This window comes from Anolis sagrei, chromosome 1, assembly GCF_037176765.1.
Source record: "Anolis sagrei isolate rAnoSag1 chromosome 1, rAnoSag1.mat, whole genome shotgun sequence".
NCBI classification, from domain to species: domain Eukaryota; kingdom Metazoa; phylum Chordata; class Lepidosauria; order Squamata; family Dactyloidae; genus Anolis; species Anolis sagrei.
Window position 1 is genome coordinate 229,929,118 of NC_090021.1, and position 15,128 is coordinate 229,944,245.

The 15,128-nt window shown below is 44.9% G+C and overlaps 1 protein-coding gene across 1 annotated transcript in view; it reads left to right on the forward strand.

Moving 5' to 3' along the window:
- The first annotated feature begins 4,066 nt into the window (after positions 1-4,066).
- The window catches only part of WNT10A (Wnt family member 10A), an 81,519-nt gene continuing 70,457 nt past the window's right edge, over positions 4,067-15,128 (forward strand). Inside the window, exon 1 of the mRNA XM_060773233.2 lies at positions 4,067-4,595. Within this exon, the coding sequence (XP_060629216.2) occupies positions 4,534-4,595 (62 nt within the window). The 5' untranslated portion in view covers positions 4,067-4,533. The remainder of the gene's footprint in view (positions 4,596-15,128) is intronic.

Genomic DNA, 15,128 nt, shown 5'->3' on the forward strand with positions numbered 1-15,128 from the left:
GTACACCTGAAAATGCATTTTGAATAGCCCTTTGCTTCTGCAGGAACCAGCTCATCAAATCTGCCAAACTTTCCCCTTACCAGGTTATAGTCATGTGCCATTATGGCAGCTCCAGCTTATATTGTCTTATGATTGACAGGCCTCCAAAAAGTCCTATTATTAATCACACTGTTCAGACATTGAAAAATTCAAAGTTTACTAAGGTAATTCAATAAGGCGACTTTTCTTTTTCACACTACATTCAACATTGCTTGATTGTAGTTTCTTTTCCAGTAAGTCCTTTCCCCCATAATATGCACTAAGTACAGTAGTCTCAATTTAGTTATGTTAGCTTCTGGTGAGATTTTAGACTTGATTTGCTTTAGCATACTGTCATGACTGTTATTTAAAATTCTGGGATGTGAGCTTATGTCCCTTAACATTGTCTGTTAACATACGGTAACTTTCTTAGGCAGGGAACACTCAGAGGTGGCCCGCCATTGCCCTCCTCCAAAATGTAGCCTGCAGCACTGATATGTGTTGACAGTCTCTCCTCCAGGTACTAACCAGGTGTGATCCTGCTTAGCTTCCAAGATCAAACTGGGTCTGGTACTTTTTAGGGTATTTAGACCCTTAATTTTGAGTCACAGGACCTAAAAGGTTTCCATTGCTACTCACAAGAGACATGCACACAGTTGTTGATATTGCTAACTAACTACCATCAAGTCCATTTCAACAGCTATCTTGTGAACTCAAGGCATCCCTGGCTTTCTTGATGCAGTCTAACCATCTGCAATCATGGCTTTTTCTCAGGATAGGTCCAAAACACAACAGGCTTGGGTTTGCTGTGAGTTTTTTGGGCTCTATGGCCATGTTCCAGTGGCCATAGAGCCCAAAAAACTCACAGCAACTCACTGATTTCCGCTATGAAAGCCTTCAACAACACAACTGTCTCATTTTGGTAATCTTAGCTTCTAGAGAGAATTCAGGCTTGATTTGCTCTAGGGCCCATTTATTCCTCTTTTTAGCGGTCTGTGGTATCTGTTGAACTCTTCTCCAGCTCAATATTTCAGATGAGTTGGGTTTTACCAGCTTTCTTCACTGCTCAGCTTTCACAACTATACATAGAAATGGGAAATACAATGGCATGAACAATCTTAATTTTAGTATTCAGAAATAAGCAAGGCCTCATCAGAAAGGCCACAGATGGATGGGAGCAGCCACCTGCTGAGAAACAGAAGTAGCAAGCTGCTCACTCCATTGACCTTGAATAGGTCGGAAGGCAAGGCTAGGCAGAGGGCCACAGAGTAGACAAGGGGCACATCTACTCTGAGGCTTTATCCCGAAGGGAAGATGAATTAGCTCCATGGGGACTACGTGACACATGGAGGCGATTCAGGTTATCAAGGATCAATGTTGCTTAAGGTGCCTTTGAAAAGCATTAAAAAAAACTACATAAGTTTGAGATGAGAGAATTTGTAATGATTGCTGGTTTTGCTGATGGGTCTATGAACCGTAATAAATTGTTGTCGCTGGAGCATAGTGTCTAGATCTAGGGAAGTAATGCTATCCCTCTATTCCACCTTGGTTAGACCACACCTGGAATATTGTGTCCAATTCTGGGCACCACAATTGAAGAGAGATATTGACAAGCTGGAATGTGTCCAGAGGAGGGCGACTAAAATGATCAAGGGTCTGGAGAACAAGCCCTATGAGGAGCGGCTTAAGGAGCTGGGCATGTTTAGCCTGAAGAATAGAAGGCTGAGAGGACATATGATAGCCATGTATAAATATGTGAGAGGAAGTCACAGGGAGGAGGAAGCAAGCTTGTTTGCTGCTGCTCTGGAGACTAGGACGCGAAACAATGGCTTCAAACTACAAGAGAGGAGATTCCATCTGAACATGAGGAAGAACTTCCTGACTGTGAGAGCCGTTCAGCAGTGGAACTCTCTGCCCCAAAGTGTGGTGGAGGTTCCTTCCTTGGAGGTTTTTAAACAGACGCTGGATGGCTATCTGTCAGGGGTGATTTGAATGCAATATTCCTGCTTCTTGGCAGGGGGTTGGACTGGATGGCCCCTGAGGTCTCTTCCAACTCTATGATTCTATGATTCTACATAGGTTGCTCTGAGCTTTGCCTGAGCCATTATCACACCAGGCTATGAGTGACAGATACCAGCGGTATTGCTATTGCTATGAAGTAGGTTTGGTACCACTGGATAATCAGGACTCCTTCCCCTTGGCAGCAGCCTAGGAGGTGGCAGTCTAAACTGTCCCAGGGCTGATCTTAAATGAGATACTACAAATTGGCCCTGAAATAAAGTGTCCACGCAGAACCAACCTGGATATTTGAATGGTCCACTTGAATAACAGCATTGGCATTACATGTTGTATGTTACTATCTGCTGTGTGATATATGTATCTATAAGGTGGGCATGAAGTTGTGGAAAGGAGGGGTGGCACAGGCTGGAAAGGCATGTGCAAGTGGTTCCTGCATTTCGAAGGGCTGAACAGTCTCAGGACCAGCTTGTAGCTGTCTGTGTGCAGGTCAGGGCAGGAAAAGCGTAGTGGCTGTGTCACCAACTACTGGCAGTCCCTGAGTTACAAACGGCTCATAGTTAAGAATGGGGTGAGACAACAGAAAGTGGGAGAAATCTATCCCTAGGAAGTGAAATCCTCTCCTGAAAGAGTCATCATGGGGAAAAGGGGTCTCCACTGAAGCTTTATCACCAACCATTGTTTCCACGATGGGTCATTTTTTTTCAAAATCCAATTATCACAGGCACAGAAAGTGAGGTGAAATCTTCTGAACAGGGGCACAGTCAAAACAAACACCACAGGGGTGTGAATACTTCTCTATGCTATCCAAAGATAGGTAGGTAAGTAAGTAGAGGTAAAGCTTTCCCCTTGATATTAAGTCTAGTCGTGTCCGACTCTGGGGGTGGTGCTCATCTCCATTTCTAAGCGGAAGAGCTGGCATTGTCGTATACACCTCCAAAGTACATGACTGCATGGAGTGCCATTACCTTCCCGTCCAAGCGGGACCAATTGATCTACTCACATTTGTATGTTTTCGAACTGCTAGGTTGGCAGAAGTTGGGCCTAACAGCGGGAGCTCACCCCGCTCCCCGGATTCGAACCACCAACCTTTTGGGCAGCAAGTTCAGCAGCTCAGCGGTTTAACGTGCTGCGCAGCTGGAGGCTCAGATAGGTAGATAGATATGTATGTATGTCTATGTATATATATTGACTGGAGTTACACTTTAAAAGGGCCTGCTCCGACTTACATACAAAGTCAACTTAAGAACAACCCTCCGGAACCTAGCTTGTTCGTAACTTGATATATGTATCTATAAGGTGGGCATATGGCAGTGTAGATAGATGGGGCCACAGTGGTGCCAAGGATGGGTTCGTGTTTCAAGGGTGGCGGGGCGCGCGCGAATGGGATCTCTTCCTTGTCCCCAGTTGGCTCCGGGTGAAGTGGGCACTGTGGGCGTCGTGGGAAGGCTACGGGTGGGCGAGTATGTGTCCCCCTTTCTTCTCTCTCTGTTGCCGGGGCTGCCTGTCTCCCTGGTTGGGCCGCGTGGGGAGCGGATGCGAGAGTGCCCCCCCCCCTTTCTCTCCCTCTCTCCCCCCCCCCTTTCTCTCTCTTTCTCTCTCTCTTTCTGGGCGTGCGGTTGGCACAGGCTTGGCGGGCCCCTCCTTTCCCCGCCTGCCAGGCCCCGGGGCTCCTGCGCGGACGTGTCGGGACTCGGGCTTGGGGCGCGGGCGCGGCGGGTGCTCGCTGCGCGTGGACGGCGCTTGCCTGCCTCTCCCGCCCCGTCCCAGCCCAGAGAGGAACCCGGAGGAGGAGGAGGAGGAGGAAGGAGCAAAAGAAGACCCCCCCCCCCTCCTGCGCAGGCACACACGCACCTAGCAGCCTTTGGGACCCGCGGTGCCCTGACCTCTCTCTCCCTTGCCTATCCCGCACTGACCCACCCCGCTCAAAACCAAGGCGCTAACGTCGAGAGAAGGGGGGCAGTCAAAAGTTGTAGCTAGAAGAGGGTGTGTACCTAGATTGGGAGCGGCGGAGGTTGGGGGGGGGGGGGGGGAATTGAGAGAGAGAGAGAGAGAGATCATTGCCAGCCTCCTTCCTCCTCTTCTCGACTCGCTCTCCGATGGGGGGCAGAGGAGGAGCAGGACCTGTCCGCACGCAGCGCCGAAGAGAAGACAACCCCGCTCTGGTGCCGCCTTCGCCAACCTGCCCCCCGCCTCGACGCCTCCCCGACCCCCAGCTGCCCCACTGAAGGAAGGAAGGAAGGAAGGACTGAGGCGGGAAGGAGAGAAGAGCAGAAGGCAGGCCCGGGGTGTAAAGTTCGGACTTTTGCAGAGAGGTCTATCCCTCGCCATGTCTAAGAATCCGGGCAAAGGCGACCCATGAGGCCCCCCAAGAGCAGGAGAACGGGGCAAGAGTAGCCACAGCCCAAGAGAGACAGCCCACTCCATCCTCGCCTACTTTGCCCTCGCATCCAAAGAGAGAACCAGCTGCTGGAGAGAAGAAACTTGGGGCATCCAAAGATGGGACATCCACTCCTTCTCTGGCTCGGTCCTCTGCTTCTTCTCAGCCTTTGGGGCCAAAGGTAAGGAAACCCCGCTCGCTCCTTGGGCTTTGGATTCTCTCCATCTGCCCTCACCCTCACCCCACGATTCCCCAATCCTCTCCTCTCTTTGACTCTATCTGTGGATGGGCAGAGCCGTGCCATGCTTTGACCTCCCGGCTTCCATCCTCGCCGCAGTTGGGGGGGGGGGGTGGAGATCCGTGGCTCGTGCCCCCCAAAGACCCCAAGGGCTCGGAGGAGGTGTCGCTTGGGAGCCGCTTCTATAATTACAACTCTCCGAGGGACGCAGTGTCGGAGCGGATTGGCCTCTTTCCCGAGCGGTTCCTCGGGTCCTCAGGATTATTGCCCCCCCCACTCCCCCCCCCCCCCCAGTACTAATCCTGGCTGTCATCTCCCTCTGCACTTCGTACTCGCGCCCCATCCGTAATCGTGAAATTCTCGCCAAAGGGCATTTCGCTTTGACATGAAAGCGTTGGGGGGGGGGGGGGGGAGCTTCCATTCGTCAGTGTCAGTTTCTGAGCCGTGAGTGTGCCCAAGCCGAGGCAGAAATGGTGTGAAAGAAGGAACGGGGAGATGAGGCTCAGGGGAGGGAGACTGTGCTCCGACTTGCCAGTTAGGTAATTCCCTTCCTTCCCAGAACTAGGCATAGAACCCAGGGATCCCTCAGCCCACTTTCATGGACATCGCACATTTCTCATTGGTTTCCCCCCTTTGGGAAAAGTTGGGGTGCACCCTTGTCCATGCAAAAACAGAAATCGAAGTTATTGGAGAGAGTGGGGAACACTTTTCACGCCGCTTTAGTCACTAAACTCATCCATTTCAAGCGACAATGAGTGCTAACAAGTTGTATGTGAATGCATGATGAAGAGAGCAGCAGCCTACAGAAGCTTGTGCTAAATAAATCATGTTAGGAAGATGTGTTGTCGAAGGCTTTCATGGCCGGAATCGCTGAGTTGTTGTGAGTTTTCCGGGCTGTATGGCCTTGTTCCAGAAGCATTGTCTTCTGACATTTCGCCCGCATCTATGACAGGCATCCTCAGAGGTTGTGAGGTCTGGCATCCCTAGATGCAGGCGAAACGTCAGGAGAGAATGGGTTGCTGTAGGTTTTTTTGGGCTATATGGCCATGGCCTAGAGGCATTCTTTCCTGACGTTTCGCCTGCATCTATGGCAAGCATCCTCAGAGGTAGTGAGGTCTGTTGGAATGCAGGCGAAACGTCAGGAGAGAATGCCTCTAGACCATGGCCATATAGCCCGAAAAAAATTACAACAACCCAGTGATTCCAGCCATGAAAGCCTTCGACAATGTCAGGAGAGAATGCTTCTGGAACATGGCCAGACAGCCCAAAAAACTTACAACAACCCTATTGCTGTCATTGTTTCAAAAATAACATACATCACCTCAATCAATGTTGCAGAAACATTCTCTCCTGACATTTCACCCACATCTATGGCAGGCATCCTCAGAGGTTGTGAGTTCTGGCATCCCTAGATGCAGGCTAAACATCAGGAGAGAATGGTTCTGGAACATGTCCATACAGCTCAAAAAACTTACAACAACCCTATTGCTGTCATTGTTTCAAAAATAACATACATCACCTCAATCGATGTTGCAGAAGCATTCTGTCCAGATGTTTCACCTGCATCCTCAGAGATTATGAGGTCTGTTGAAAATTAGGCAAGAAGGGTTTATATATCTGTGGAATAATGTCCAGGGTGGAAGAAAGAACTCTTGTCTGCTTGAAGCAAGTGTGAATGTAGCAATTGGCCACCTCCATTAGCATTGAATAGTCTTGCAGATTCAAGGACTGGCTGTTAGGAAGAGCTCCTTTACTGTAAGAGTGTTCAGCGGTGGAATGTGCTGTATTGTGCAGTTGGGGGTGGACTCTCCATCTTTGGAGGTCTTTAAAAAGAGGACAGATGGGCATCTTTCAAGAGCCCTTTCCTTGTGTATTCCTGCAGGAGGTGGGATTAAATGATCCTTGTGGTCCCTCCAACTTTCTTAAAGTGCCATTCTATGAGTTTTTTGATGTGACAACTCACCTCAATCCTACAGAAATCCATTCATTTCAGAGGCCAAACAACCTGCCCCTGTTTTCTCAAAGAAGGGCTTTCCTTCTCATCAAGGCATGATCCTTGGGATGCATAGGAATGTATGGACATGGCAGTAGCTTCCCAAACCAATGGCACTAAATGACATTGCTATAGGGCTTTCTGCAATGGTTTAACTGGGATTGTCCTGCTCTGTAACTTCTTTGGTAGTATTCCGTTTCAAGGTTAACCCGTGATGGCACTTTCATATTGTTTTGATTAGGCAATCTGAGGTTATTGGATCTTTCTGCAGCCCCAAGAGCTCAACAAGGGTTTTACTGAAACCTCCCAGTTTAAAAATTCTGTGAGAAAACCCTGCAGAACCAACCCACCTTATCTGATCAGACTTTAGGCCCCTGGTTAGAGTGCTGAGAGGAGAGAGGTTCAGATGCCCTGATCTTTCCTGGTCTCTTGGGTGGCTTGGAGTTACTCTCCCGCATTGCTTTCTCCTTAACCTTCTTTTATAGGTTTGTATTGAGATAAAATGAGACAAGAGTTCTTTGAGCCCTTGGGAATAGGATGGTGCGAGAAGCCAGGGCAGTGAGTAAATGAATTCATACATTAATTAATAAATAAGGCTTGATGCTTGTGGCATTACAAACCAAATTCATTGGTCTCAAACAGTTTTCAGGGCTGATGTTATTGGGATAGTGGAAATCTATAGCTTGGGATGGAGGGAAGGAAGTAAACTCTGAATAAGGATGCAACCACTAGTTTCTATCTCAGCCATAAAATAGGGCTCATATTCAAAGCATCGATCTTGTATTTCCACTCTGGAGAGAAAATTTGGCATCAGGTGGAAGAATGGGATTGCTCATGTTTGCTGGTGGTGCAGCGGGTTAAAGCATTGAGCTGCTGAACTTGTTGACCAAAAGGTCGCACGTTCAAATTCAGGGAGGGGTGTGAGCTCGCACTGTCATCCCCAGCTTCTGCCAACCTAGCAGTTCGAAAACATGCAAACGTGAGTAGAGCAATAGATACCGCTCTGGCGGGAAAGTAACCACTCAATGCAGTCATGTCAGCCACATGACCTTGGAGGTGTCTAGGGACAACGCTGGCTCTTTGGCTTAGAAATGGAGATGAGCACCAACCCCCAGAGTCGGACACGACTAGACTTAATGTCAGGGAAAAACCTTTACCTTTACTATAATTTTAAGGCATTCTGAAGTAAGCAAGCACTTCCTTCCTTCTCTATGACTCATTATTTTTTGAATAGGGTGTAGGGCAGGGGTCCTCAAACTAAGGCCCGGGGGCCGGATGCGGCCCTCCAAGGTCATTTACCCGGCCCTCGCTCAGGGTCAACCTAAGTCTGAAACGACTTGAAAGCACATAACAACAATAACAATCCTATCTCATCAGCCAAAAGCAGGCCCACATTTCCCATTAAAATACTAATAAGTGTATATTTGTTAACATTGTTCCTCATTTTAATTATTGTATTGTTTTTAAGTGATTTTTACAGTACAAATAAGATATGTGCAGTGTGCATAGGAATTCATTCATGGTTTGTTTGTTTTTTCAAATTATAATCCGGCCCTCCAACAGTTTGAGGGACTGTGACCTGGCCCTCTGTTTAAAAGGTTTGTGGACCCCTGGTGTAGGGTGTTTGCTTTATGTCACTGAAATGCTTAGCAATTGGAAATGTGTCTCTTTTTAAAGAGGGGACAGAGGATAAATGCATGAATCTATCACTCATCGTGTTTAGAAAAGGCTTGGGGATGCTTGCATGAAAGGCATGGGCCACAGCATGCAGAGAGCACTCTCATGAGGAAGAAATACTGCTCCATTCCAAGCTGCCTAGTTATGAAAGACACACAATGTCTTAATCATTTTTTTCTTCTTCCAAGGGCAGGTCCCTTCCTTGAGGGCTAGAAGCCAATCACTGCCAAAGAGCAGACACACCTCCCCTTTTGAATGGGGCCTGGTTGCTTTGGAGCTCCAAGGGAGACTCGGATTTGCCATGAACTTGAGTCTTGGTTCCTGGGAGCCCTTAGGCCTGTCCCTTCCCTTTGGAGAAATATGTAAAGTAACAGTCTCTCTCACCCCTTTATGTGGGTGCAAGTTATTAGTCATCTCTTGGAGTGGGTTTTGAGGGAAATGAGTGCTTCCTTCCTAACACCTTGGGTCACATATGCCTTCAGGCTTCTCCAGAGACCCAGGCTGGGGGGTTTCCTGTTTCTAGGATAAGAGTGGGAACCTCAGCACCATCCAAGCACTTGTGACTGCACCTCCCATTCTTCTTGACCATAGGGAGCCGTAGTACAAAATATGAGAAGGTGCTGCATTGGGTTTAGTCCTTGCCAGAAGGGGAAAAAATACACTGCCTTTGATTTGCTGTTCATTATTTGCCTTCAAGTTGATTTATTTATGGTGATCCTTTGAATGAAAGACCTCCAAGGGCTCCCAACATCACTTGCCCTGTTCAAGTTTCTAAACTCAAAGCCATGACTTTCTTTGTCCTTCCTTTATTGTGGCCACTCTCATTTTCTACTACCTTCTACTTTACCTTACCTTTTACAATGATATGGTTGAAGTATAACAGCCACACTTTTGGCTTCTAGGGAGACTTCTGGGCTTGGTTTGTTCTAGGACCCATTTTCTGGTCTTTTTAAAAAGCAATCCATGGTGTCTATACAACTCTTCTCCAGCACCACATTTCAAATTGGGATTCCTAATCAAGGTGCTGTAGCTAATAGTATAATTTAAACACACACAGTCCAAAATCCTGCTCCTCACTCCCCTAGCTACCAGTTAATGGGTCTATACTGAGGTTATGTATAAAGTAAAGTATGGACCCCGTATCTATGAGACAATATTTATGGCAGGCCTGCACAACCTGTGGTCCTCTAGGTGTGTTGGACTTCAGCTCCCAGGATTCCTGACTAGCTGCCTGGGGCTTCTGGGATTAGGAGTCCCAAGCACCTGGAAGGCCACAGGTTGTTCAGGCCAGATCTATAGTTTCATTTATCCACATATGACAAAAATGTCCTTTGTATGGATTTTCTTGGTCCTCAAATGTGACTCTATGGTATTCTTCAGCCAAAAGTTCTTCTTTACAATAGGATTCACATTGCATATTCACACAAAACTCCAGGAATGTATTGCCCATGGATACAAGTGTGGTACTGTATAACCAAACAGGTATGTTAGTCTGGGACTCTGAAAACAGATGTCTTCATGCAGCCATCAATTTTAGATGGTGATCCTCCTCCCCTCACCTTTTTCACTGGTGAGGGGTGACAGGATCTGCAGTCCCACAACCTAGGAGTAGTGGCATGTTGTCCACCTCACCATCACATAACTTATCAGGAAACATCTTTGCTCGATGGAAAGATGCTATGATAGAACAGTTTGATTGAGTCTGATTTGATGTTTTTATATGTGGATGTGGTTTATTTTATATTGTGCTCACTCTTACATTTTTTTTTTAGGCACTTTGTGCTATCTGTAAGCTGCCCTGAGTCCCTTTGGGGAGATGGTGGTGGAATACAAGAATAAAGTTGTTATTGTTGTTGTTGTTGTTACTTCCTGTATTGAAGTTTACTGCATGTTTACTAAAGTCAGAGAAAGGGAGGGGGGGATCTCACCTGAAAGTTAGAATTAGTAATCAAGTTTGAGAATTGATACATAACATGTTTATTTAATTGTTAAAGACATTCAGGATGAAGGTAAAAGAATGAAATCTCTGCTGAGAGGTTGAGACAACTGAAAAGTTGCTAGCTCTTGTACCCACAGGTAGTCAAAGCAGATGGTCTCAGATAAAAGTCTGATCTTACTTGATAATATGGAAACATCCTCCATTTATCCTGAATCCGCTGGAAACTGAAGGGAAGCCATCTGAGGAAGTGAGAGGTTCCCACTTTGTACATCTCATCATTGAGTTGTCATCAGCTATTGTATTCCCCGACAAAACATTTGCTTTAAGTAAAGACTAATCATATATATTGCTCCTATTTTGCCTTGTTTTCTTTTTAACAGATCTGTTTTTGGGTTGGTTCTCCCACACAACCCTACCTCTTCAATATAATTTATTACCATTGGAACTTGTATTAATTAAAGCAGCAGCAACCACAGCCTGTGACCTGCGGGCCTTTCAGCGTGAAATCATGTTTCAACTCATTTAATGCTATGGTATAGAGTGTGTGCGCATGTTGAGGCTGGGGGAGTGCAAGTCAATCAAATTCAAAGAACAGGCATGGTGAGCTGTCATTTTGGACCCACCACCCTTCCTCTCTCTAAATCTTGTTGGTCTTTTTAAAATCCCCACATTCTTATATTTTAGGGGCAGGGAATAACATGAGTACAGACAGGAAGCTAGAAGGAGAGATGTTAAGAAAAACTTGTTATAGCAGAGAGAATCCATAGCCATGGATTCTAGTATCGATTCTAGAGCTGTTCAGCAGTGGAACTCTCTGCCCCGGAGTGTGGTGGAGGCTCCTTCTTTGGAGGCTTTTAAACAGAGGCTGAATGGCCATCTGTCAGGGGTGCTTTGAATGCAATATCCCTGCTTCTTGGCAGGGGGTTGAACTGGATGGCCCATGAGGTCTCTTCCAACTCTATGCTTCTATGATACTATGATTGGGGGCGGGGGGGGGGGGAGGTGTCCTGGAATCAACCTCCAATGGATACCAAGAACCCAGAGTAATTTGGGCAAGAAACTGTTATGATATCAGTGCTTGTGACTTATATGAGAGGCAAGATTTGAGGGAGAGCCATTTCATGCATCTAGGATGGCACAGGAGACTTGTCTATAAAATAGGATGAAACAGGGTAGTGGTTGACTCTCAAAATTCAGTCCAACCACCAGTCCTTGTCCCAGGTCACTGGAATAGGTTTTGTTTAACAGAGACAGCCTGAAGTTTCCACTTGGCAACCTTGATCATGTTCTGGCTGGGAAAGAGACAACTTATCTTGAGATGAATTTGAAAGTGTTCCAGACTGAAGTCTGGAAAGATGTATTTCAAGATTCAATAGCATGCAAGCAAACTGTGTGTGTGTAAATTGATTACATCCATTTACATGGCTGGCTTGTGTTTCTGCTTAAAGAAATCTTACATATTTATATGGGCAAAGCAGTGCAATGAAAGAATCTGTATTCGTGTGTTCATCTAATGGGAGTATGAAAAGGGTGTGCAAAAACAGAAATAGAATGTATTGTAATGCAGGTATGGAAAACAACATGAACCATTCTTATGTAGCATTCCACTTCTTAATCTTTACAATAATCACATTTTATGGAGATGCCTCTGTGTGGGTTTATAATGCCTCACATCATATTCTGAGTTCTTGTCACAGATGAAGCTGCCAACTCCAAATTTGTGTTGGTTAGGCCCTGTTGGATGAGCATTTTACCTTGGGGTAAGGAGCGAGCTGGAAAAAAACATGAAAAATAATGTTTAATTTAATAGAGTAATTTCTTCTGCCATTTTCTGAGTTACATCCTGCCCCTATTCTTTGCCATGAGAATGAACTGCCAAGTTTTCATACCTGCTGTAATTGTCCCTTTAAACATCCCCACCCCAGGTGGGGGATAGCCCTTTGGATATAATTGGACTGTCCCATTATAGATCGTAATTGATTGTGATGGCTGGGACTGACTGATTGCAATCCATCACCATCAGGATTGCCACACTTCAATTATGCCTGATATGCAGCATTATCACCTGCAGAACCACAGAACAAGCTGTGGTTAAAGGCACAAGATCTGACGAAGCTGTAGTGGTATTATTTTTTCATCCAGTACAATCCCAGCATTATAAGTATAGTATATGGAAGAGAATCGTGAAGCTCTCCAGATGTAGTTTGTTTTCTATTTACAGCAGGCATAACCAGCATAGACAATGATGAGGAATGCTGGAAACTGCAGTCCAAGATTACCTGGAAGTGTATGCATTATTATTATTATTATTATTATTATTTCTTACCTGCCTCTCCTCATGGTTCAAGCCGGGTTACAACATAGCTGAAACATAGAATCATCATAAACATTATATTAAATACACATATTAAAATGTTGTTCTACACAAAATAAGTATATTAAAATACACAGAGCAAAGATTAAAATATAAACACAAGATGCGAGTTTAAAATTCATGATTAAAACTAACTGGGTGGTACTTATATCAGTGCTGGGTGGTAGTGATAAAGTGCTTATATCAGGGACTGAAGGCAGCGAGTATGTTACCTTCATGTGCCTATTATCCAATCCCTCCAACATCATTACTGAGAGGATTTCATTAATGTGATCTGTGTGGAGCTGTAAAACAATGATGGGTGGCTAATGCTATAGTTGTTCAAGACCTAGTGTTTAGAGAATGATAAGTTAACCCTGTGCATTGCAAAATTATTTGTGAGAGTGTACAGGGGCACTTATTAGCCTTATTCCTAAGCATGTTAGGTGCCAGTAAGAACTACCAAATAAGAAGTTGTTGTTGTTGTTGTTGTTGTTGTTGTTGTTTTTGTGTGTCTTCTAGTCATTTCTTTATGGAAACCCTGTGTTAACTCTATCAAATGTTTTCTTGGCAAGATTCGTTCAGATTTGTTTGGTTTTGGGTTTTCTCTGGGGCTGAAAGAATGGGGCTTGCTCAAGATCATCCAGTAACAGAGTGAAGATTTGAACCCTGGCCATCAGACCACTATGCCACATTGGTTCTTATGTATTAATAATAATACTTAGAGTTACAAGAGAGTAGTTACCCCTGAAAAAACCCCTCAAATTACTCTTTTACATTTTATATAGAAAAAGGGCATGTGTGTCTTTCTTTCAAATGAATCAAGAAGAGTTATTTGTGTACCTAGCATTACTGGTGCTCTGTAATCAGATTTCAGCATTTTATCTGGGTGTGTTGAAGTGGCACATTGCAGATTGGCAGCAACACTTCAGTTTTATAAGTGATAAGGGTGGAGGTAATTTTGTGTGTGGTCCCTGGAGTAGCTTGAAGGCAGCCATTTACCTTATATGTTTCTTGGCAGCTTGGTTTGAAATGTTCTTAACTGAAGTGCCCTGGCTTAACATTATGCTGAGCCTTAACTGTAGCAAAAGAGTGGGTTAGTTGAGCACATTTGGAACTTTAAGGCTTTCTGCTTTGAACTGGAATATATAAGGCATTGCAGACTCAGATAACCCAGGTCAAAACAGATATTGTTGGATTTTCTGCCTTGATATTCTGGGTTATATGGCTGTGTGGAAGGGCCCAGAGCGTCATGAGCACTTTAAAAAAATTATTGCTGGGATGGAGGGCTTACTTTTTCATGAAGTATCTGCCAGAGCAAGCAGCACGTAACACGCACTGCTGAAAAAATAAAATGTGGAGACTAAAAGAAAAAGAAATTGCCCAAGAACCTAAGTCCACGGCAGAGGGGCCCTTCTGGGTACTGAAACATGTAAATGTTTTGTTTGTTTGTTTTTTTTATCCCACGCCCACTTTACAGAATGTAAAGTGATGAGATTCACAGATAAGTGACCTAGTCATGAAAGACAGAAGCACAGTCTAATTCCCAAATGAAGACTCACACTGTTACCCCATAAGGTCAATTTCATAGAAAGCAAAGGGAAGTTGTTCCCTGTAGCACATATATACAAAATACCCACCTACACATCCCTAAAGCACACATCACATAGAATACCCACTCCTCAGGGAACACAGGCCCCATCTACACGGCTATATAACGTAGTTTCAGAATGCAGTTTAACTGCATGCACTACATCATATGGCAATGTAGACTCATATAACCCAGTTCAATGCAGTTATATGATAGTGTAGATGGGGATAGTCACAAAATATACCAGATAAACATATGCAAGCAAAATCATTTAAACTGATCAGTTAACATATAGGATCACTTCCTATCAGCCTTCTAATACCCTCTTCTTCATTTTCCCAGGCAAACTGGGACTGAAGCCCCATGCCTTCTAAGAATGCCTCCAGACCCACATACAGCTCAGATGCATTACTGGATAGAAAAGAGTACAGTTGGTGCTTTTTTTGTAGCATAACTTATCCACAAACACCTGTTAATTCTTTTAAATTCCAACAATATTCAGAGGGGAGCATGAAGGCAAGGTATTCCCATGCGCTCTATGGAAGGGGGGCGTTTTGGGGAAGGCATGACCTTTGAGATCATAAGCCTTTGGAAAACCAGAATCTCCAAAGCCGTTTGGAAGTGTGACCTTTAGGAGATGAATTAGCATTTGGAAAATCATAACCTTTTTGCAAAGTATAATCTTCCCAAGAAGATCTAAAAACTCGTTTGAGTCAATCTTCTCTTTAGTGGTATATCTCCACTAGTATTCATTCAGGTTTCTCAGCTGTTAGAATGATAAAACTTGGTTATCTCTCTGAGCTGTTAGGGACAAAGATATGCCAATGCACAAAAATAGCAGAATTTCAGAAGTGTGTTTTCACTTGCCCAAAAAACATCTACTCTCCCATAAAATATATTGTTTTTAAATCATGCTCTCAAGA